The 25,130-nt window shown below is 45.2% G+C and overlaps 1 protein-coding gene across 4 annotated transcripts in view; it reads left to right on the top strand.

The window, feature by feature from the left end:
- The first annotated feature begins 4,892 nt into the window (after window positions 1-4,892).
- Window positions 4,893-25,130, top strand: part of LOC137535001 (oocyte zinc finger protein XlCOF7.1-like) — a 33,565-nt gene continuing 13,327 nt past the window's right edge. The window contains exons 1-6 of one of the 4 annotated variants that reach the window (XM_068256760.1): window positions 4,893-4,979; window positions 22,481-22,597; window positions 22,725-22,895; window positions 22,994-23,072; window positions 23,192-23,289; window positions 23,383-23,518. In XM_068256760.1, coding sequence (XP_068112861.1) covers window positions 22,505-22,597; window positions 22,725-22,895; window positions 22,994-23,072; window positions 23,192-23,289; window positions 23,383-23,518 — 577 coding nt within the window. In that variant the 5' untranslated portion in view covers window positions 4,893-4,979; window positions 22,481-22,504. Of the gene's footprint in view, window positions 4,980-21,454; window positions 21,515-21,555; window positions 22,255-22,480; window positions 22,670-22,724; window positions 22,896-22,993; window positions 23,073-23,191; window positions 23,290-23,382; window positions 23,519-25,130 lie in introns of those variants that run through there. The other 3 variants (XM_068256763.1, XM_068256761.1, XM_068256762.1) reach the window with 3 other exon arrangements.

The following is a 25,130-nucleotide window of genomic DNA, read 5'->3' as shown; positions in this document are numbered from 1 at the left end:
TCAGTGCATGGTACACTGATGTATGTGTGATGTCACATTTGACACCGGCGTGTATGTGGTTATGGAAGAGCGGCAGATTCGGAAGATAGAAAACAGGCATTTCATGCTGAAATCAATCAGGAATCAGCCTGCAGTGTATTGGCAGCTGACAGATTTCTCTCTGATCAGAGAAAGATTTTTCTCTTGGTCGAATATCCATTATCGCCTGCTGTATGGCTACCTTAACATTGCAAGTCTTTAGTCTATCACTGGTCATGGTCAATGAGATACAAATAATTATCAGTTAAAGCAAGTTACAGTAAACTTTTTATGTAAATGTATGTAGCTTGAAAATAGACCAGTCGCATGAGGTGAACACATTTGGTCAAATTACAACATGCATACATTTGCATAACCTTGCAGCAACTTGGACAGACATGGGCTTGTGCCCATCCCAACAGGGCAATTTATCTTCACCTCCATCCACCCTGCAAGATTCTGCCACAAAATACCAGATCCCACTGCCGACGTTCACACTTCCCAGACGGCAAAGCTGAATCACAGGAACTGGAAGCAGCAACTCCAAGATCCGATGTCTGGCCTAAAAATCTATACAGAAGTCCTGCCCGACCTACATCTCTGACCTGTCCAGCAGATACATACCTGGCAGCCCACATTGCTTCTCCAACAACCTGCTTCTAACCACCCCACGCATCTCGTGCTCCCATGCACGACAACAGGACTTCACTAGAGCTGCCCCCATCCTGTAGGACTCTCTTCCACTGCCCATCAGGCTCTTCAAGAAGGCCTACCCCACCTCGCTGATCCTCTCTCTGTACAGAGAACCTCCCACGGCAGCCCCCCTCCTATCATGTCACCACTCCCTTCATTTCGATTGTAAACCTTTGGCAGGGTCCTCCCTCCTTGTGAATCCAACGTAACTGTGCATCCTGCCCACAGAATAATCTGAAGTTGAATTATTGAGACCTCCAGTGCATGATAAGATGTTGTGTATCTTACTTATTATTGCCTGTGTTGTGTTCTGTTATATGGTAACCTTATGTATTGTCCAGCGCTGCGTAATATGTTAGCACTATATACATTTAATAAATGATAATAATAGCAGGGGGTAGTGATATCCTTCAGTATGGCCACACTGTGATAGGTGAAAAGCATGCACACACTTCTCCATATACTCTGTATGACCTGATAGTGTAGTCACACAATGCAGTCACTGTTGGTGTGGGGTTTGTGTATACACAAGGGTGGTGTCTGTGGAGCAGGAGACTATTTCACCAGGGTGCCATCCTCATACTTCCATCCAAAATTATTTACAGACTATATGTTTATATTATAGGAACTATACAGCCACGGTGAGCGCAGGTGGAACATTGACTGCATTGCTAGTTCTTTGGCTGGAACTTTGTATCTATGAACCCATATGTGTTGGGACCATTGGCACGGTTTATATTGACTTTATAGCAGGGCCGGATTTACCATAAGGCACTGTAGGCACATGTCTACAGGCGCCTGGTGATGGAAAGGCAGCTCACTCCCCTCCCCCAGCGCCTCCCTCCTTCTCTATGCAGAGTCCTGGTGAGAGTGTAAATGAGAGGTTACTCCCCCAGCTCTCGGCATTCCACTGACGAGATCTCACTTCACTCAGGGACACCTTTAGCTACCTAATATTGAGGTTCTTCTAGCTACCTTTTTGGGGGCACCTCTTGCTACTTAATACTGAGGGTATTTCTGGCTACCTAATACTAAGGGCACCTGTAGCTGCCTATGATGGACAAAGGAAGAAGTGACAGCTAGGCCAGCCAGCACACTTGGGGGGGGGGGGGGGGGGGCTTGAAAGTTCAGAGAGGATGTCTAAGGTGCCAGGACATCTGTGCCTATAGGCTCCTGTTAGGTAAATCCGGGCCTGCATGTAGTGTAGTCACCTAACTACCAATTCACACAAATGTCAGCAGTCTTCCCTATCATTTGTTCCCTGGCTGCCCTCAGACTGAAGATGCTGCCACTGTCCTCATAGAACTTCTAAATCTCCCTAACTATGATCTGATATGATCTTGTATCTGGACAACTCCAGTGTGAGGTTCCACCCCCCCCCCCCCCCCCCCAAAGGCGTACACATGCAAAAAAAGGCTTTAGCAAATTTGTGATGGGGGGGGGGGGGGGGGGTATGACACAGAGTACCACATTGATACTAAACTAAATAGTTTGTTTTTTTTCAAATAAAGGCCGTAATTGCCATTGTATCAATATCAAAAAGATCCTATTTATTAAATAACCTAAAAATGTTGCTGGCGTAGTAACCCAATATCAATCAAAATCAGAGTAAAAACAAAAATGAAAAAAAGAGAAGAGCAAGAAAATCACAAATATAAAATTGCCTGAATTTCCCGGTATTGCAGTGAAAGTAATATTGTTTACACTATTCACTTGAAGATTTCTAGTAAAAAGGCCTGCCCGTTAAAAAACTGGCGCTAGGCCACGCCCCCCATGCAATGCGTGCACAGACACATCCCGATTGCCCATCCACCATCGCTTTCAAAAGTATATGCACACAGGGAGATGCTGCTTGCTTGGCAGTTGGAAAAAGCTGTTATGTCCCACAATGCAATGAGGTTCACAGACAGCAAACTGTCAGGTCTGGAAGCAGGGACACACACACAGGGACATGGGGCGCAGAGACACTTGCAAATTATTATATAGGATTTAGTCAGTGTTTGGCCATTGTAAAATCTTTCCTCACTCTGATTTACATTCCGAAATGTATCTATGGTGGTGACATCTTTAGTTCTGCCAGGTGATCTGTACAGAATTTCCGTTACTGAGAGTTCTATGCACAGAGGGAGATATTGCGTGTTTGGCAGTTGGAAAAAGCTGTTATTTCCCACAATGCAATGAGGTTCACAAACAGCAAGCTGTCAGGGCCTTGGTCATGACATCACACTGTGGGTGGGGTTTCACCACAATATCAGCCATACAGACCCCCCCTGATGGTCTATTCCAGAAAAGGAAAAGATTTCTTGTGGGAAAAGGGGTATCAGCTACTGACTGGGAAGGTCAATCCTTGGTTTAAGTTCCTCTTTAATTATAACACCATATCCACCCCAGGTGCCCCATTATTTACCCCCGCGCTGCCTCTGCAGAACTCTGCGCCAGTTACTGAAGCCCTCTGCCAATATCTGGGGTGCAACTGAACCCCTTTAGCCACTAAAAGATCTCCGGTGCACAAATTGTAGAGCCAGAACCGCCATAGCTGCAATGGCCCTTGCAGTCTATGGCAGCACCTACGTTTTCAGCCAGGTTATGCACCCAAATTGCCTGCTTTGAACACAAGGAATACCAACACACATGATCCATAAGATTGGGAACATTCTATGAAGAAGGGGTGTCAAAGCCCCTTCCTTACACAGAGCACCATTGTGTAAAGCTATGCAGAGCCCCACCTTCAGTACTTAGGAGGAGGTGGGGGAAGCTACAGGTGGCCCCAGGGGGGTTACTAATGGTGAAGTCTGTAAGCCTCATTGATGTAACGATTTCCCCACCAGGTGAAACTGCTATAGGAATTGTAGCCCTTACCCATTTCCACAAAGGGTTACAAGTAAAAAAAAATCCCACAGACACAGCTTTTATATCTATTTTACTTTTTTTTAATTTATAATACATACTTACCCTTAAATGCTCTAACGTCAATATCTTCTAGAGCCAGATTGAAGCACGTCCTTCATGTACGTTCACACGTGCTACTCACTCACCACACTGTTACCCAAGTAACAGCAGCCTGTGCACCCACCACATGTATATGTGCTGTGACCTTACAGTGTTTAGTAGACGTCTGTATAATCATAATATTATTTTTATAGCGCTTTTCTCCTCTTGGACTCAAAGCACTTGAGAGCTGCATCCACTAAGGGCGTGCGCTCAATAGGCCACCCTGCAGTGTTAGAGAGTTTTACTCAAGGGCTCCTTACTACATCAGTCCTGACTTACTGAATACGAAGACCTTCAGGCGCTATTCTACTTTAGGGGACCCAGCAGGAAACCTCATAGGGAAATTCAGCTAATGTGATTGGGTGGAAGGATCTCTCTCGAACTGCATGTTTCCAATAGGTTGTAGTAAACTACACCCACAATATTTGGCCAATCACAACACTTTGTGCTGTAAGAGGGGACTGTGATTGGAGAACTGTTCCAATCCCTATGAGGTTTCCTGCTGGGTCCGCTAAAATAGACTAGAATCGACCTTCAGACCCTGGTCACATACTGTATGTCAGGGGTGATGTTCTTAAACAGAGACTGAAGCCTCGAAAATTACCTGTTTTTATTAGCCAGACATTTTCAGCATTAATGGCATAGATGAAGCACCGCATTAACACGGCTAAACGAGGCCTTAATCACCCCGAAATCCCTGGGGAAAATTGTGGGGCTCCTTCCTGTTAGAGGCAGAGCTTTGTGCAGCAGCTCTGCCTCTATTCGTGTCAATCCCCGTGGATCGACGCCTCCTGGCAGGGATTGACGGGACTGGAGGCAGAGCTGCAGCCCAAAGCTCTGCCTCCCCCGGACAGCAAAATCCACGACTTTGAATGTTGTGGAATTTTGCCCCGGGATTTTGAGGTAATAAAGGCCTTGTTTAGCCGTGGGAATGCAGAGTTTCATCTATGCCATTAATGCTGAAAAGGACTAGCTAATAAAAACAGGTAATTTTCAAGGCTTCAGTCTCTTTAACCAGTACACTATGCAGACATCTCTTGGAACTGACCCTGGATCAGAAAATAAGAGTACAAGGAGATATCTTATTATAATTATTATATGATGTCCAAATGTCACTATACTCATTTGTTGTGAGGTGTGAGCAGAGCGATAATCTCTGCAGCCTCATCCCACACATCCAGTGAAGGGCCAGGAAGGGGAGGAGCCAAAGACAGGAAGTTATAGGGGAAGCTGGAAGAAGTAGAGAGGAGACATTGCTGGTGCTGGCAGCAGAGGAGGTAATCATTATTATTTAGTATTTTCATAGCGCTGACATCTTCCACAGGGCTGTACAGAGTATTTGAGAGAGAACTTAATTGTATATTATTATTTTATATGTAGATATAATACAGGAATTATTTATATACCCTGTAACACATAACACCCCTGTATCTCCTCCCCATCACCAGCTGCTGCTACATATACACTGTACAGAGATCACAGATCCCTTCCCATCATCTCTACACCACAGGAGCTTACACTCTAATGTCTTCATCACAGTCACACACTATTATTATTAATCTATCTACAGTATATATCTTACATATTCCATCTTCTCTGCACCACAGGAGCTTACACTCTAATGCTGGATAGTGTGTGTGCCTCTGGCACAGGCGACCTGGGTTCGAATCTCGGCTCTGCCTGTTCAGTAAACCCGCACCAATTCAGTAGGAGACCTTAGGCAAGTCTCCCTAACACTGCTACTGCCTATAGAGCGCATCCTAGTGACTGCAGTTCTGGCACTTTGAGTCCGCCCGGAGAAAAGCGCGATATAAATGTTATTTGTCTTGTCTTGTCTAATGTCCTCACCACATTCACACACTATTATACAATTATATAGCTGTGACATATTTCACAGTGCTGTACAGAGATCACTGATCCATTCCCATCATCTCTGCACCACAGGAGCTTACACTCTACTGTCCTCACCACAAGAACACACTATTATTATGCATTTATATAATGCTGACATATTACGCAGTGCTGTACAGAAATGACTGACCCCTTCCTATCAGTCTCTGCACTAGAGGCGCTTACACTCTAATGTCCTCACCACACTCACATACTGTTATTATTATGAAACATTTCTATACTGTAGCTCTGACATATTCCACAGCACTGTACAGAGATCTATGATCAATTCCAATCATCTCTGCACCACAGGAGCTTACTCTCTAATGTCCTCACCGCAGTCACACACTATTATTGTTATTATTAGACATTTATATATTACAAATAATAAAATGCGCACAAAGCTAAAAATCAAAAGGACAGTGTTAAGATATAAGATTCTATGGATCAAATCTCCTATGAGGGGACAAAAGGATGCCGTCTTACAGCTCCACTGTTCCTCTTCTTAGGGCTGGTGCACACCAGAGCGGTTCTGAAGCGTTTTTAAAACGCTTGCAGGGGGAAAACCACTTGGCTAATGAAAGTGAATGGGATGGTGCACACCAGGGCTGCTCGTTTTTTCCACAAACGCAAACTCGGGGGCTGCAGCATTTTTTAGATTTCTGAGGCTTTTCTGCCTCAATGTTAAAGTATAGGAAAGTGGAAAACCGCTCTGAAAAACACTAGATTAGAGCGGTTTTCCAGGCGTTCCAGAGAGAGAGAGAGAGAGAGAGAGAGAGAGAGAGAGAAAGTGCAATAGTGTAACTCTGTATCTTAAGGCAAATGTCTCCTCTCCCAATGAATGCTTTGCCACCATACAAGACACAACATCGCTCCAGTGCAAGTGCCTTGACACTCCCCCACTGCGCCGCATTCACCCCAGCGCCCCCCTAGATATCCGGAGGCAGAGCTGTTAGTTTGTGAGGGGTGAGGGATCCACAACTTCACAATTCAACTCTAAAGGTCAGGCTAGTCACTAAAACAGCTAAAAAGAGCCTATCATGAAATAAACCCGTCATTTATTTTAAAAGGTACTGTTTCTGGCTCTCCACCCCTTTATCAAGCTGTGCAGCTAACTAGCTACAAACAAGTGTATCAAACCGACACTCAATTGCGTACCTAGGGCATTTTACACCCGGTGCTGGGTATTAAATGGCACTCACCCCCCAAAAAGGAAAGAGTGAGTGTGGCATGCTAAGAATATTTAGGTATAAGTTCTCCCAGTATAGGTAGCCTTTTATAGGTGTCCCCAGGATAGGTAGCCTGGAATAGTTGCCCCAGTATAGGTAGCCTTTTATAGGTGTCCCCAGCATAGGTAGCCTGGAATAGTTGCCCCCAGTATAGGTAGCCTGGAATAGTTCCCCCCCAGTAAAGATAGCCTGGAATAGTTGCCCCCAGTATAGGTAGCCCTTTATAGATGCCCCCAGTATAGGTAGCCTGGAATAGTTGCCCCCAGTATGGGTAGCCTGGAATAGTCCCCCCCCCCCCCCCCAGTAAAGGTAGCCTGAAATAGTTGCCCCCAGTATAGCCATGCAGAGTATAGCACGGCTGGAAGGTGGGCTATTATCTTACCTGCTCCACCACAGAATCCACCAATATTCAACTTCCTGTCACCACTCAGCTCCTCCCTACTGCCTGGCACCTCTTTCTGCATCAAACGTTCCGAAAATTAGGAGCAGCATGCATGACAGAAGGATCCGGCACTAAAGGTGATGAAGTGAGCAAGCTATTAGATTCTGTTGATCTGTGGTTGTGGTGGGAAGCAGTTGTAGAAAATTGTTGTAAAGAATGGTGGGACCTACAGCAAGACGTCTCATTATCAAACTGGATATGAACCCTAACCCTTTTACAGCTTTGCCTCTCACAGTAGAACACAGTTAACTGGCATGGCAGCTTCCAGAGTGGGACCTGCATTTTGATCAAGTCTCAGTGACAAATGCTAGATCCAAAGCCTCTATTATGTCTTATATAAATGCTGCTAGGACCTGGGAAAGAGCAGATAGGAGCAACATTGAACCTGGGGAAGAGGGGAAAAGAATATGGGAGTATCCACATAGATAAAACCTGAGGAGGAGTGGACTAGATCTTGGGAGGAGAGACATGGAACCTGGGGAAAAGAAGCATACATCCAGGGGAGGGGATCCTGAGGAGAAGCAGCATAGATGCTGGGAAGCAGCATAAATCCTGTGGAGGAGCAGCATAGATGCTGGGAAGCAGCATAAATCCTGTGGAGGAGCAGCATAGATGCTGGGAAGCAGCATAAAGGCTGGAAAGGAGCAGCATATATGTTGGTGAGGAGAGGCATAGATCCTGGGGAGGAGCAGCATAGATCCTGGGGTTGAGCAGCATAGATCCTGGGGAGAAGCAGCATAGGTCCAGGGGAGGAACAGCATAGATCTCAGAAAGGAGAAGCACATATCATTGAGAAGGGCAGCAGAGAACCTGGTGAGAAGCAGCATAGATTAGGGGGAAGGGAGGCCTAGAACCTGGGGAGGAGGAGCACAGATTCTGGGGAGGAGGAGCATAGATCCTAGGGGGAAGATGCATAGAGTGTGTGGAGGATCAGCATGGAATCCGGGAGGGGGCAGTGTCTGAGGAGTTGCATGCATGGGGAGGAGTATAGACTATGTAATATGGGGGTGGGGAGCATATAACCAGGGAAGGAGCAGCATAGATCCTGGAGAGGAGCAGCGTAGATCATGGGGACGGGCAAAAAAGATCCTGGGGAGGGGCAGGACATATCCTGGGGAGGAGCAGCATATATTCCGGAAAGGATCAGCATAGACCTTGGAGAGGAGCAGCATAGATCCGGGCGAGGAGTAAAAAAAAAACGTAGGGAGGAGTACTACAGAATCTGAACAGGAGCTGCATAGATCCTGGGGGGTGGAGTGCTTTCTTAAGTCCTGTGTAGGAGCAGCGTAGAAATTAGGGAGGAGCATAGGTCCTTGGGAGAAGCAGCAGAGGGGCAGCTTAGATTATGGGGAAGAGCAGTGTCTGAGAAGTCGCACTGGGAACAGGAATGTGGCACATGATCTGTATACTAGTTTTGGGGCAGCGACTTGAAAAGTATAAAATATGGAGGATCTGAACCAAAAACAAGGATGTGATACAGTGGGTTGCAAAAGTATTCGGGTCCCCTTGAAGTTTTCCACATTTTGTCACATTACTGCCACAAACATGCATCAATTTTATTGGAATTCCCCGTGAAAGACCAATACAAAGTGGTGTACACAGGAGAAGAGGAACGAAAACCGTACATGATTCCAAACATTTTTTACAAATAAATAACTGCAAAGTGGGGTGTGCGTAATTATTCGGCCCCCTGAGTCAATACTTTGTAGAACCACCTTTTGCTGCAATTACAGCTGCCAGTCTTTTAGGGTATGTCTCTACCAGCTTTGCACATCTAGAGACTGAAATCCTTGCCCATTCTTCTTTGCAAAACAGCTCCAGCTTAGTCAGATTAGATGGACAGTGTTTGTGAACAGCAGTTTTCAGATCTTGCCACATATTCTCAATTGGATTTAGATCTGGACTTTAACTGGGCCGTTCTAACACATAGATATGTTTTGTTTTAAACCATTCCATTGTTGCCCTGGCTTTATGTTTAGGGTCATTGTCCTGCTGAAAGGTGAACCTCCGCCCCAGTCTCAAGTCTTTTGCAGTCTCCAAGAGGTTTTCTTCCAAGTTTGCCCTGTATTTGGCTCTATCCATCTTCCCATCAACTCTGACCAGCTTCCCTGTCCCTGCTGAAGAGAAGCACCCCCAGAGCATGATGCTGCCACCACCATATTTGACAGTGGGGATGGTGTGTTCAGAGTGATGTGCAGTGTTAGTTTTCCGCCACACATAGCGTTTTGCATTTTGGCCAAAAAGTTCCATTATGGTCTCATCTGACCAGAGCACCTTCTTCCACATAGTTGCTGTGTCCCCCACATGGCTTGTGGCAAACGGCAAACGGGACTTCTTATGCTTTCTGTTATCAATGTCTTTCTTCTTGCCACTCTTCCATAAAGGCCAACTTTGTGCAGTGCATGACTAATAGTTGTCCTATGGACAGATTCCCCCACCTGAGCTGTAGATCTCTGCAGCTCGTCTAGAGTCACCATGGGCCTCTTGACTGCATTTCTGATCAGCGCTCTCCTTGTTCGGCCTGTGAGTTTAGGTGGATGGCCTTGTCTTGGTAGGTTTACAGTTGTGCCATACTCCTTCCATTTCTGAATGATCGCTTGAACAGTGCTCTGTGGGATGTTCAAGGCTTTGGAAATCTTTTTGTAGCCTAAGCCTGCTTTAAATTTCTCAATCACTTGATCCCTGACCTGTCTGGTGTGTTCTTTGGACTTCACGGTGTTGTTGCTCCCAATATTCTCTTAGACAACCTCTGAGGCCCTCACAGAGCACCTGTATTTGTACTGACATTAGATTACACACAGGTGCACTCTATTTAGTCATTAGCACTCATCAGGCAATATCTATAGGCAACTGACTGCACTCAGATCAAAGGGGGCCAAATAATTATGCACACACCACTTTGCAGTTATTTATTTTCGTTCCACTTCTCATGTATAAACCACTTTGTGTTGGTCTTTCATGTGGAATTCCAATAAAATGTATTGATGTTTGTGGCAGTAATATGACAAAATGTGGAAAACTTCAAGGGGGCCGAATACTTTTGCAACCCACTGTATGTACAGAATGGAGATTATGGTGGTATTGTACACAATTCTGTATAGAGAAACTGAAGCAAATTAAAAAAAAAAGATTATGATATGATTTGTATGTGTAGTACAGCTAAGAAATAAAACATTAGGAGCAGAGACATACGTCCAATATTGTTTCCAGTACAGGAAGCGTTAAGAAACTCCAGTTGTTATCTATGCAAGAAAGCCATTGAGCTCCACGACTTTCAAAGTCGCAGAGAGCTCTGTCTTCTGAAGCTTATTTTCTCAACTGTCAGTCACTGTATTTTTTTCCTCTCCAGAAGACAGTTCAAAAGTTCACTGACCTGCTCTGTAAAATCATTTAGAGTAGTGTGTAAACTGCAAATATTAGAGAATGATGCCCAAAAACCACTATATAACTGAAAATAAAAATATGAGAATATTTTCTTTGCTATTAATGTTCCAGTAATTATCCGTACTACACAACCAATTCACTATATCATAATTTTTGTTTTGCTTCAGTGTCTCTTCCGGTTCTCTATAAGCACCCTTACAGGGCCAAAAAGCACAGTGACACTCCCCCCCCCCACCTGAGTCCCCCCCCCCCCCCCCCCCCCCCCCCCCCCCACACACACACACACATAAACTCTTCTTCATCTATCATTTTACCTGTCTGCCTGTCAGCTACATTCCAGGAATTATTTTTTGTAAACTATAAACTAAGGTATCTACACTCACAGTGCACCAGTAAAATGGGGTATTGTAATGGAGGGTGTGGTCTTGAAAGTGGATGGTATTGGAGGGGATTCAGATACTCCCATGTTCCATTCCCACTCCATCCTTGAACAAGAAAGTTGTAACGCACATTTCATCGCATACCGTGAATCTTTTTGTCAATGAAAAATGTGCTTCACTTCTGTTAACACACGCATTTACCGGTAACGCACTGCATGCAGTGTGTTACCATACCACAACCAGTTATACTGCAATAGTTTCAAACTATGAACATCACGTAAGCAAAGTGGCCCTTACACTGTACCACTGTGGACAGGTCCTAACACTGCTTTCTTGTGGGCACAACTAGGTACTTTAAGTGAACCAAAATCGAAAAAAAAGGTCCCCTGCAGCCGCTCTGTGCCCACACCGTCACTGAGTGGTCATCCAGTTCCTAGCAGCGTCCCTCTTACATTTAGATGTGCATCCTCGGTCTGTGCGGCTCCTGATCCCACTCCCATGTATAGGTAGGAGCACTCTGCGCATGTGCAGTATGGGAAATCTCTACTGCACAAAATACCCCCCCCCCCCCCCCAGTGTTCTCCCCAGGATTTTTTTTCAGCCGGGTGGCACGAAAAAGAAGCCGGGTGGGGTGCGAGGCGGGGGGGGGGGGGGGAGGGAATGCAGGACCAGGATTTTGCTTACAACATAGGATAAGGAGGCAAGCCGATGACAGTCAGGTGCTCACCAAAATTAGCGTCTTAAAGAGCCTGGGATGAACACTGAATATGGGTGTAATAGTTTAATTTCACACTGGGGTGATTATTGCATTGAGAGGTGGTTAAAGGACAACTGAAGTAAGAAGAATATAGAGGCTGCCATATTTATTTCCTTTTAACCAATACTAGTGTCCGGTCAGTCCTGCTGATCTATTGGCTGCAGTAGTTTCTGAATCACACCAAAAACAAGCATGCAGCTAATCTTGTCAGATCTGGCAATGTCAAAAACACCTGATCTACTGCATGCTTGTTCAGGGGGCTATGCCTAAATGTATTAGAGACAAGGGCTCAACATGATAGCTAGGCAACTGGTATTAAAAGGAAATACACATGACAACCTCTATATCACTCTGACTTCAGTTGTCCTTTAAACTGAGGAAGTGTTTGGGCAGCATGGTTGCATATAGGCAGCACAGTGGTGTAGTGAATAGCACTCTTGCCTTGCAGAGCTGGGTCATTGGTTCAAATCCCAGCTAGGGCACGAGCTGCAGGAGTTTGCATGTTCTCCCTGTGTCTGTGTGGGTTTCCTCTCACATCCCAAAACATACAGATAATTGACTTCCCCTAAATTGGCCCTAGACATATATACACTACATCATACATACATACATAGACATGACTATGGTGGGAATTAGAGTGTGAGCCCATCTGAGGGGCAGTTGTATGACAAGACAATATACTCTGTACAGAGCTGTAGCGCTATACCAAATAATATTATGGGGATTAAGACAGACAGCATTCAGCAGCAGCCTCCATCCCCAGCAAGTCATCTTATCTAAATTGCAGCTGACTGCAATAATTGTTTGTTTGTTCAGGTCACCTAGCCTGCATTACAAGACCTTTGGAGACTCCGCATTGTATACTCTGCACTTTATCAGATTAAAAGTGCTCCTGCTGGTTACAAGACTCTAGTGCTGGATACACACCATGAGTTTCCGCGTCGCACGCGGCCGTCGATACGCGTCGATTCGATTATTTCCGAACATTTCCGAACGAATTTCGATGATTTTTAGGTCGAATGCCATGTAAAGTATGGCAAATCGACCTAACGATCCATCGAAGCTTGAATCGGACATGTCGGAAATAATCGAATCGATGCGTATCGACGGCCGCATCGAACGCGGAAACGCATGGTGTGTATCCAGCATTACAGAGATCTCCTACCAGAGGATCGATCACAGGTCACGTGCAGAGTTCTCCCGGCATCAAAAGAAACAAGCAGCCGGGAAAGAGGGGGCGGGGCGGCAGAACTCGTGCACTCACTGCCTGATTACATGCGAGTCGGCCTCGGAGCTGCCTGGAAAGGATGGGACTGGCTGCTGACATTCATGCAGCCAGCTCAGGAGACAGAGAAGGCACACTGTCCGGATTCGCTGGGGGAGAAGAGTCTGCCTGAAGCTTCAGGCTCTCTCTCCAGCACTAGTGTGTCTGCGTGTTCATCCCGACTAATGTTGCGTGATGGTTCCGCCCCCTCCAACACGCACAGCCAATCACAGTATCACCAGGAAGCGTGAGGTCACACAGGCAGAGGGAGCGCTCCTGCAGTTGTGTACAGTATCAGCTTTATGGGAGAGCTGAACGCCGCTAATTGCTAGCAGGCTATGGAGTGCTACTGCCTGCAGTTTAACGTTCATAGAACGGACTTTTGCCAGGCGGGCGGGGTTTTAAAACACCAGGGCGGCCCGCCCACCTAATCAGTCCTGGGGAGAACACTGCCCCCTGGCAACGGGAGCGTGATTGAGGACACGCATGGCCATGCATACACGGTGGTCGTCAACTCACCTGGCCAAAAGAGGGCAGTTGCGTGGGACTGGAGCATTGCTCAGTGATGGTGCGGGCACAGGGCAGCTGCCAGGGGCTGGTAGAAGTACTTTTTTTTTTTTCGATTTAGGTTCCTTTTAAAGGATATATCCAGAAAAAAAGTTTCACTCATCTGAGGCATCTCCCAGCCCCTAGAAGTCTGTTTGCTGGATGTATCCTTTAATACTGCTATCTGAGGCCCCACAAAACTACCTAATTTGGGGGCACACACAGCTACCTGGGGGCAGATATGACCGTGAACAGGAAAAAAGGGCGCGTATGGCTAATAGACTAAAACAACGCACCATAGGCTACAAAGCAAAATATCGGCTATTGGACACCAAAGAGAAATTAGGGTGCCAGATAAATAGCGGGCGCTGGGACTGTGAAATCTAATTTTTTTCTTTACAGAATAAGTTTTGTGACAAATATTGTTTAGAAATTCATTTTGACTATCATTGTACAATGCATAAATTAACGTTTTCAATTACAAATAATTCTCGCTTTTTGTATTAACCTTGTTTTCAGAATTATAATGCATAAATGATGGTGTTGACATTTATTATCTTACTAATACAGCACTTTTTATATTACCGTCATTTTTTTTCAAAAATCATATTTTATTGAGGTCAAAATAGCATGTAGTCTCACAAACAATTGTAGTATGAGCATAAATGAGGTAAACATGGCTTATGATATAAATGCGCTCATGGACTATTTACGCTTGACCTTTTTTGTAACTCAGGGAGAGGGTAAACTGGGGAAGAGAAAGGGGGAGGGAGGGGGGGGTAGAGAGGGTAGGGGAGGGGGGGAGGGAGTAGAGGAGGGGGGGAAAGGGGAAGGAAGGGGGAGCCAGAGAAAGGGGCAAAAGGGGGGAGGGGGAAGGTGGGGGGGGGGGGGTAGAGGGAGGTGTGGGGAAGGGAAGTGCGGGGGAAACATATCACCAACGGTAGTATCTAACTCATGTTGAGAAGAACAATAACAGATAACACCTTATCAAGCATAATGCGGAAAAGTGGACTGGCCTGGGTTGGGTGAGAGCATGGTTCCTGCCCAAGCAATGAGAGACGCTAAGTCAAAAGGGTCAGCTTCTACCCCAAACCAGGCCCGTGCCCGACTACCTGTGGATTGCGTCAGAGCTTTAAGGTAGGCTTTTGTGTAAATATGTGTACCAATTGCCAAGAGAGATAGGTTACAGCTAAATAGGGCTGTGTATATAACCTCAGTTTCGAGTCTTTTTCCTTTTTGAAAGCAGATGCAGATGGGGGGAGAGTGGGGGTGCTGATGTCCAATACCTCCTGATGGGCTAAGCGGGGATAAAGTGAGAAGGTTACTTAACGGTGGCTAGTGGGTGAGCCTGGGTGCGCCCGCAGGCCTGGCCCGAGGCCCCAGTGGCTCGGTTGGGATGGGGGCTGGGACTAGTTGTGAAGGAAGTTCTGGAGGGCCGGGGAGTCTCTAAACTCCGCCCACACTGCCCATCTAACTGTAAATATATGAGGATTTGCTTGTGTGGAGGAGGCTAGTTCGTCCATTCTCATTATGTGGTTGATAAATGAGATCAGATCCGGTAATTCTGGTGGAACCTTCTGGAGCCATTTTCTGGCGATCAACCCTCTGGCTGCTATCAAGATGAATCGGAACATTGATTTTTTAGCTTTGGAGATGGACCCGGGAAGAATGGAAAGGAGAGCGACCTCAGGAGAGAGGGGCAAGGCATCTAGGTATAGGATTTTATGGAGATCAAAAACCTTCTCCCAGAAAACTTTAAGTTTACTACAGGACCACCAGATATGGAGGTAGTCCCCTGATTCATTATCGCATCTCCAGCAATGGCCAGAAGTATTAGGTTGAAATTTTGATAACCTGAGAGGGTCCCTGTACCATCTAGTGATGAGTTTATAGTTCCTTTCTTGAAAAAGGACTGAGGGGGACATCTTGTGAGCCAGAGTAAATGCTTTATCCCAGTCCTCCGCGTCTATCTCCCTTCCAATGTCCCTATGCCAGGCGTCCATCAGCCTCTGTAGAGACCCTTCCCCCGATTCGGCATTCAGGATGTTATATATTTGGGAAAGCTGATGTTCAGGTCTTGAGGCTAACGAGCAGATAGTTTCAAAGGCGGTGAGGGGCCTGTGTATATTGCCTTTAGGCTTTAAAGAGTGATAGAATAGCTTAAATTGATAGCACAGGAACCATCCCAGGGAGGGGCTCCCCCCTGGGAATTTCCACTTCTCATAGGGTAGAAGGCCATTCGATGAGATGTAGTGTCTTATCTGAGGCCAGTGTTGTCTCTGTCTGCCTAAAAAGGAGTTTAAACCCATTCCAGGTCCAAAGTCAGCATTGTCTAGAATGGGTGTAAGGGGGCCAGGTAACGAGGATAATTTATATTTATTTCTAATTCTATCCCATCGCTCTAGTATCGTTCTGGACCAGAATTGGAGGAGAAGCCGCTGGGGTCTCTTGGCTTTGGGGGTCCAGAGTAGCGCCCTGAGATCAACCGGGTCTGCGGTCGCCTCAATAGACACCCACTGTTTCTGTGTCCTGCCGTGGAAACAGTCCACAATCAGGGACAAGAGAGAGGACTCATAATATTTTTGGATGTTGGGAAGGCCCAGCCCTCCGTCCTCCTTAGGTCTAAATAGAAGTTTAATATTTGTGCGAGGCTTTCTCCCCTGCCAGAGAAAGCTGCCAAGCTTTGCCCGTAGTTGAGTAAAGAATGTATTCGGAATGTTAATAGGAATGGCCTGCAGGACATAAAGAAGGCGAGGCAGGATATCCATTTTGATTACGTTTGCCCTGCCCAGCCAGGGGATACGGAGATTCTTCCATGAGTGTAAGTCCCTGAAAATTTTATCGATAAGTGGAGGAAGATTTAAGTTAAATAAGTTAGGGAGGTAGTGTGGGATGTGAATCCCCAAATATTTAATGGATTCTTTGGCCCATCTGAAAGGGAAGGAGGACTTTAGGGTCGAGGCCGTATTTTGGGGCAACGAGATGTTGAGGATCTCCGACTTGGAGAAGTTAATTTTAAAATTGCTCATGTCCCCGAATTCCCTAGCTTCTTTAAGGAAGCTAGGCAGGGAGATTAGGGGGTCAGTGACGTAGAGTAACAGATCATCAGCGAATAGGGAGATCTTGGCTGAGGATTCACCATATCTAATACCGCCAATGTCTGGGTTATCCCTTAGAGCTCTGGCAAAGTGCTCCATACATAGAATATACAGGAGGGGTGATAGAGGGCACCCCTGTCTAGTCCCATTTCTTATGTCGAAGGCGTCCGACAGGATCCCGTTGACACGTACCCGAGCCGAGGGATTGCCATAAAGGCTCATGATTTTATGAAGAAGATTGTGGCCCAGGCCTATTTGGGCTAGGGTCTCTTTAAGAAAGCACCAATGGATCCTGTCGAACGCCTTCTCTGCATCCACCGTGAGAATGCACATTGGGGTTTGGTTTGATTGTGCCCTATCTATAAGGGAGATAGTTTTTATTATATTATCTCTTGCCTCCCGGGTTGGGGTAAACCCGGCCTGGTCCGGATGGATAAGCGCAACTAGATGTTCTTTTAGCCTTTCAGCAATGATCTTAGAGAAGATCTTAATATCAATATTGATTAAAGAGATGGGGCGATAACTGCTACATGCATTGGGGTCTTTCCCACTTTTGGGTATGACCACAATGTGGGCTTGTAGGGCTTGTTTAGGAAAGGGTTGTTCAGGTGAGATATGATTAAATGCAGTTGTCATTAAAGGTGCAAGGTTGTTGGCGAACATTTTGTAAAATGTTGCTGAATAGCCATCCGGGCCAGGGCTCTTGCCGGGCTTTAGAGTGGCTATCCCGGAGAGGACCTCAGACTCAGCTATTTCCTCCTCCAATTTCTTAATCACATCTGGATCCAGAGCGGGGAGACCTGTTTTGTCAATGTATGCGCGTATTTTGGTTGTTAAGGACGTCGGGTCGAGATCTTTAAATTTACCGGGGAGGTTATATAGCTCTTTATAGAATGAGCGAAATTCACTGGCTATCTCAGATGATTTATGGACCATTTTGTTCTGTTTGGTGGAAATTGAGGGGATAAACGTGGTCATGGGGCGTGGATGTAGGTATTTAGCTAGGAGGGTGCCGCACTTATTAGATTTCTCGTATAAGACCCCCTGGAACTTTTCCCTTTGGGCCAAGGACCTTTCATCTAATAGGGAGAGTAATTTTTGTCTAGAGGTTGAGAGTTGCATGTTTATGGTTTTAATATTGTCTTTTTCCCCTTTGAGTTTATTTTCGAGTTGGGTGATTTCTGTGATCAGTTGTGCTGTCTTATATCCTTTTTCCTTTTTCAGGTGGAAGCCGTGGGATATCAGACGGCCCCTAATAGTACACTTAAGGGCCTCCCATTTAATTACTGGGGATGTCTCGTCGGAGGCATGATTTACTATAAAATCCATAATGGTTTCTTTAATATCCTGGGAGCAGGTGGGGTCTTTCAAAAGGTTGTTATTAAGTTTCCAGTGATAAGAACTCCTGGCTTCGTCCAGTATTCCCAGTGAGCAGTATACAGGGGCGTGGTCAGACCATATCTTAATGCCAATGCTTGTATCAGTCACCACGTCCAGTAGGCTGTGGGACGTAAAGATAACATCAATTCTACTGGAGGTGTTGTGGGGGGCTGAGAAAAAGGAGAAATCTTTATCTTTAGGATGAAACACCCTCCATGCATCCACGAGTCTAACGTTATTAAGTTTTTGCTTAACTTTGGCTCTGACACTCATGGGGACGCTGGACCGCCCAGAAGAGGAGTCCAAATCTGGGGAGAGACAAAAATTGAGATCTGCTCCCAGGACTATTTGTCCCTTGGCGAAGGACTGTAGTTTAGACAGGTAATTTAGAAACCATTTCCCTTGATTGACGTTTGGTAGATAAAACGACGCAAACGTAAAGGGTTTATTTAATATTTTTAACCTTACGAACAAGAATCTACCAAGGGGGTCAGACATCGTTTCCACCTCTGAGAGGGGGAGAGACTTATGCAAAGCGATTGAAACACCCTTTGACTTGGAGTCTGGAAATGTGCTATGGAACCAAGTAGTGAAAAACCTGTCTTTGACTACAGGATGATTGTCCGCCTGGAAATGCGTCTCTTGTAGCATTAACACTTTAACCTTCGCTTTGTGCATACTATGTAGAATCTGAGATCTTTTATTTGGATTGTTAAATCCCTTTACATTAAAGGAGGCACATTTGCACTCCTCTCCCACTCTCTTAGGCGGACCCGAGGGCTGCATGGTGCTGGAATGTGGAAATTCTAATGGCAATTAAAGGTACATCACATTGTAAAATGGCATCATCCTTAAGCATAGCAGAGATCATCAATAGTGTATACAACGTTGGTGTCAACAGATAATTTGAGTAAGAACATAGTACAACAAATATATGTATATAACATTTAGCAAGTCCTGCATGTATTGCAGGGCATAACAGGTGCACGTAAAGAAGAATGATAAGCCCGGTGACAGTAGGGCTTCGGTGCGGTGGAGCGGGGAGGCTCACGGTAAAACGCAACAAACCGTGGTCTGGCTCCCAGAGTCAACATAGGGTTGGATCTTTGTATGCCGAGCTTATAGCTTTGGAGAGACAGTCTGAGGGGGCTGCAGAGGTATCCATTGTAGGCTGGGTATTCCCTGAGGGTGTATTGTCCGTTTCAACAAAATTAAGCAACCCAAACCTCGGGCTAGTGGGATAAAGTATACCTGCGGGCTTGAAGAGGCCTTGTATATGCATGTTGAGATGAAGTTATATCCCCGTTGTGAGGGCTCCGCCGTTACAAAGGAGCGGGGGGGATATGTATGTCACAATGGAATTCTATAGCAAGGCAGAGCACAGGGGCTGCCATAGGGAGTCTGTATAGGGAATTAGGTCAGGCAGTTATTTTCAAAGAGTCTATAATAATCTCGGGGGATAACATAAAGGAAAGGGTTTTGCGGAGATTGAAATAAAGCGTGTCCTAATAGGAATTATCTCACCCATTCTGTGTGTCCTGATTCTGGTCCGGATGCGCTCTCCGCCTGTTGTTTCTCCCCGCGGGTTGCCAGCGGGGTCTTTGGGGAAGAGGGTTCTTGTTGTCCGGAGTGTCCAGTGGCCAGTCTTTGATGTGTAGTTTGGGGAGGCCCAGTGTGTCACAGAAGGCGGTTAAGTCTTCTGGAGAAGACAGGAACGCAGATTTCCCTTCATGTTTCACCTGAAGTTGAAATGGGTAGCTCCACCGATAAAGGATATGCCTTTCTCTCAGCGCGTCCAAGATAGGTCTCACAGCTCTGCGCATTTGTAGGGTAAGACGAGACAGGTCCGCCAGTATGGAGATTTTAGCTCCGTCTAGGTCCACGTGGCCTCTGTCCCTAGCCGCGAGCATAATGGCGTCTTTAACATTGTAATAATGAATCCTGCATACAACGTCACGCGGTCTTTCGGGATCAGTGCTGACTGGGCCCAGAGTGCGGTGGGCACGATCAATTTCGATTGGGGAATCATTGGAATTGCCAAGGAACATGTTGAATATGCCTATGAGGGTAGGAACCAAGTCCTGCGTTTTGGTTGCCTCCGGGATACCCCTTACCCGTAGATTATTTCTCCTCTGGCGATTTTCCTGATCATCAATCTTTAGGAAGATGTCTCGTATCTGAGAGGTATGTTTGTCGATGGTAGCTTGCTGGGTCTTCTGTGTTTGAGCCAGGGAGTCTAGGTTCTTTTCTGTCTCTTCAACTCTATGTCCGACGTGCCTTATCTCTGACTTGACCTCCTCTAGTTCCCTTCTGTAAGTGGCTTCGATGCGGCTGACATACCTTTCCAGGTCATCTTTGGTGGGTAAGGACCTGATGTACTCATGTAAATCCACCTCCAGGTATGATTCTGCACTTTCGGATCTGGTGGGAGACGTCGGAGGCCTCATGGCAGTGTCTGGAAGCGATATGCTGCCCGGGGATGTTGCGGCCTTGTCAGGCGGGCTCCCCTCCGGCGCCATCTTAGATATCCCGTCCATGCTTGCTGCTCTGGTGAGCGGGCGGAGAAACTGCTGGATATTGCCCTTTTTGGCGGGGGTCTTGGTTCCAGAGGTCTCCCTCTTCTTCCTGCCACCCATAGAGATCAAAATCCAATGCTTGTTTCAGCTTATTAACGGCTCTGGGAACACAGCTAGCGGGAGCTCTCAGAAGAGACGTCTGCCGCGCGCCATGAGCAAGCCACGCCCCTATATTACCGTCATTTTAAGATTTTGAATCCGTATGTTATTGTTGGGCCATTTATTCTATTAGAAAAAATAAAACGTTTGCTATTCATGTTATTTGCAGCGAAGTGGGGGGGTTTTAGGGTTAGGTACAGGGAGGGTTCTGTGTGAGAGTAGGGTTAGGTATAGTTGCAGTAAAATATCTGTAACATTTACAAATCTGTTACCATGCTTATTACAAGTGTACGGGAAATATATTTTTATTGTTATAGACAATATTTTACAATTTTACTACCGTTATTTCAACATATTACTTGATCTTAGATAATGATTTAGAAACTATAAAAATATTGTTATAGATAATCTCGTTAACATTTTGTCTATATCCTGCGCCCTTTTTGCATGTATATCTGTCATGTCCAGCCTGACTGAAATACAAAGGGGGCTGCCACAGTAACATCCTGCTCCCATTTATCCTGATTCTCTTTCCCTTGATTCTGTTTCTTTTCTGAGCAAATATTTTGTGCTGCACATCCCACTGACTGTAATTTAGCACAAGGTTTTCAGTTTATTGCTTAGTGGGATGTGAGGAGAGGAGCTGTGATATTTGAAGTGCAATGCAGGGCCAGGAAGGGGAGGAGACACAGACAGGAAGTTATAGATGAGGCTGGAGGAAGGAAGTAGAGAGAGAGGAGACATTGCTGGTGCTGGCAGCAGAGGAGGTAATGACAAATAATTCTATTTTATATTGATTTACATGTAGATATCATAGTACAGGAAGGAGTATGCCCTGTATTATATGCCCTGTAACACATAACACCCCATCACCAGCTGCTGCTACATATACTCTGTACAGAAATCACTGATCCCTTCTCTGCACCAGAGGAACTTACACTCTAATGTCCTCACCAAACTCACATTATTATTATTATTATACATTTATATAGCTCTGGCATATTCCACAGCAATGTACATAGATCCCTTCCCATCATCTCTGCACCACAACAGCTTACACTCTAATATACTCATCACAGTCACACACTATTATTTTTATACATGTATATTGCTCTGATATATACCACAGTGCTGTACAGGGTCACTGATCGTTTTCCATCATCTCTGCACCACAGGAGCTTACACTCTAACGTTCCCACCACAGTCACACACTACTACTAATATACATTTACAGTTTATAGCTCTATCATATTCCACAGCACTGTACTGAGATTACTGATCCATTCCCATCCTCTCTTCACCAGAGGAGCTTACACTGTAATGTCCTCACCAGTCACACATTATTATTATAATACATTTTTATAGCTCTGATATATTTCACAGCACTGTACAAAGGTCTCTGATCCATTCCCATCAGTCTCTGCACCACCCATCATGCAATTGTTTCCAGACCAAATCCCAAATCCCGACGAGGGTGTTTTGTAGAACGGCATCCACTTCTTCAGAGGTAAGTAATAACATCAGCTATGCTGCACATTGCGTAAGACAAAGCCACTGAAGTACAGAAAATTGGTATACAACTTGGTAGATGACAGTTTCATAAGTGGTTCCTACATAGGTGTCACCAGAATAGTAACGTGGGACTCCTCCTCTGTATCTCCAAGTCAGTGCAGAAAAGTGTGTGGCTTCCTGATCTATGATTTGTCCACCTATTCCTTATTATTGCTCTACAGTGAAAGGCCTATCCAATAAATCACATGACCACATCACTGAGGATGGAGGACTGGAGTCACATGACCGAGAGGATATTAGACCTCACCCTGGAGATCATCCAACTGGTGACCGGAGAGGTGAGGAGGATTCTGGGACAGTCATATGACATCACCCTCATCTCTATTAATAAGACACAGCTCACTGGAGAGGTGAGGAGGATTCTGGGATTGTACACAGTGGTTGTTATTTTATGTGTTTGTACAGAATTATAAACTAGTGAATGAAACCTCTGGTGAGCTACTGACACCCAGCAGTCATCGCCATGGATTATCCCCTATCATAGTGTGGCCATCTCACTCCCTGATATCTGAAAGAAACAATGTGAAGAAGATTGTAGAAGTCATCGACAAGATGATGAAGCTGCTGACGAGAGAGGTGAGCAGTGCTGGGAAGTGGAATTATGGGTCATTATCCAGTAACAGCAAGGCATACTGTATAACTGTGTTGCGGCTTCCTTCTATTTCTCCATGCAGGAGTGGCAATATTTAGAAGGACACAAAGAGTTCTATGAGGACACCATGATAGAGAATCAGCTGCCGCACACATTACCGGGTAAGAGGAGACTTTCATTTCTTTCAAAGGAGAGAGCAATATGGCGGGACCATCTAGATCACTCATCATCTAATAAACATGTAGAAACCATGTATTCAGTCTGTGTGTGTTTCCTGCAGATGGATCCATTAACACAAACCCACCAGAGAGATGTACAGGTCCTCTTTATTCCCAGGATTGTCCACAGGAAGATACCACCATTGTCCACTATTATCAGGTAGATGGGCTATACCTAACAGTGACTCCAAACTCTCAGTTCATGAATTATAATGTGTTAAATATGGTTTCTTGCATTACTTTGTGGTTTTAGGCTGAAAAACTGATTGAAATAAAACCTGAAGTTAAAGAAGAAAATGAAGACATAGAAGAGAAGACAGAAGTGACGGGCGGGCGGCAGTGTATAGAGGAGGGGGACATGATGGTGATCAGTGAATTAGGAATGCCAGGTACCGGTGAAGAAATCACCTTATTTAAGCTATTGTAAGGAGTAGTCTCTTTTACTTAGTTTTAAACTGGTCTCAAACAATAAGTACTAACCTAAAAAAGTTTTACAAGTACATCAACTCTAAAAAAAGAAAGGTTGACTGTATAGGACCCCTAAAGGATGAGGGTGGGAACTCAATGGCGGATGACCAAGGTAAGGCAGAGTTATTAAATGCTTTCTTTGCTTCTGTCTTTACAAAGGAAACAGCACTGTTGCAAATTACAGAGGCAGAAGAGTCTCAATCTTCTAACTGTAATATTAAATATTTAACGCAGGAAGAAGTGAAGGCAAGACTAAATAAATTAAAAATAGACAAGGCACCTGGCCCGGATGGCATGCATCCTCGGGTCCTAAGGGAATTAAGTTCAGTTATAGATAAACCCCTTTATCTTATCTTTTGTGACTCTCTTTCAACTGGCAGAGTCCCAGTGGATTGGCGTACAGCCCACATTTTCCCATTATTTAAGAAGGGCAAAAAATCAGATCCAGGAAATTATAGACCTGTAAGCTTAACATCAGATGTATGCAAACTATTTGAGGGGTTACTAACAGATACTATACATGACTTCATAGTAGAAAATAATCTTATTTATCAGCATCAACATGGGTTTACTAAAGACAGGTCCTGTTTGACTAACATGCTCAGCTTTTATGAGGTAGTGAATGCTAATATGGATATTGGGAATGCTGTAGATGTGACATACTTGGACTTTGCAAAGTCCTTCAACACTGTTCCTCACAAAAGTCTGGTGCAAAAGTTGAGGATGCACGGACTGGGGAAGAGTCTGTGTGCATGGATAGGGAACTGGCAAATGGGCAGAAAACAAAGAGTTGTGGTCAATGGATCGTACTCAAAATGGGAGACTGTTAGCAGTGGGGTCCCACAGGGGTCTGTACTGGGTCCAGTGCTCTTCAATTTATTTATTAATGACCTAGTAGATGCAGTAGTGAGCAATGTTGCTATTTTTGCCGATGATACAAAATTGTGCAGAATCATCAACTCTCAGGAAGATAGTGTCATATTGCAACAGGATCTGGATAGGATGGCTATATGGGCACATAAATGGCAGATGAAATTCAATGTTGAAAAATGTAAAGTCATGCATTTTGGTCGTACCAATGGTCTAGCACCATACAAAATAAATGGGATACAGTTGGGGACATCAAACTTGGAGAAGGACTTAAGAGTACTCATCGACAACAAGTTAAATGCAGGAAAAACGTTTTAGCCATTTATTTAGGAAAGGGTTCTTTACAGTAAGAGTGATTAAGATGTGGAATGCATTGCCACAGGAAGTCGTTATGGCACACTCTACACCTGCATTTAAAGGGGGCTTAGATGCTTTCCTTGCGTTGAAAGACATCCATGGCTACAATTACTAGGTAATGCCTAATTATGTTGATCCAGGGATTTTATCTGATTGCCATCTGGAGTCGGGAAGGAATTTTTCCCTTTTGGGGCTAATTGGACCATGCCTTGTAAGGGTTTTTTCGCCTTCCTCTGGATCAACAGGGATATGTGAGGGAGCTGGCTGGAGTTGTACTTTGTACTGGTTGAACTCGATGGACGTATG

This window comes from Hyperolius riggenbachi, chromosome 10 (assembly GCF_040937935.1).
Source record: "Hyperolius riggenbachi isolate aHypRig1 chromosome 10, aHypRig1.pri, whole genome shotgun sequence".
NCBI classification, from domain to species: Eukaryota; Metazoa; Chordata; class Amphibia; order Anura; family Hyperoliidae; genus Hyperolius; species Hyperolius riggenbachi.
Note: the sequence above shows the minus strand (reverse complement) of the source record. Positions and strands in the feature narration are given on the sequence as shown.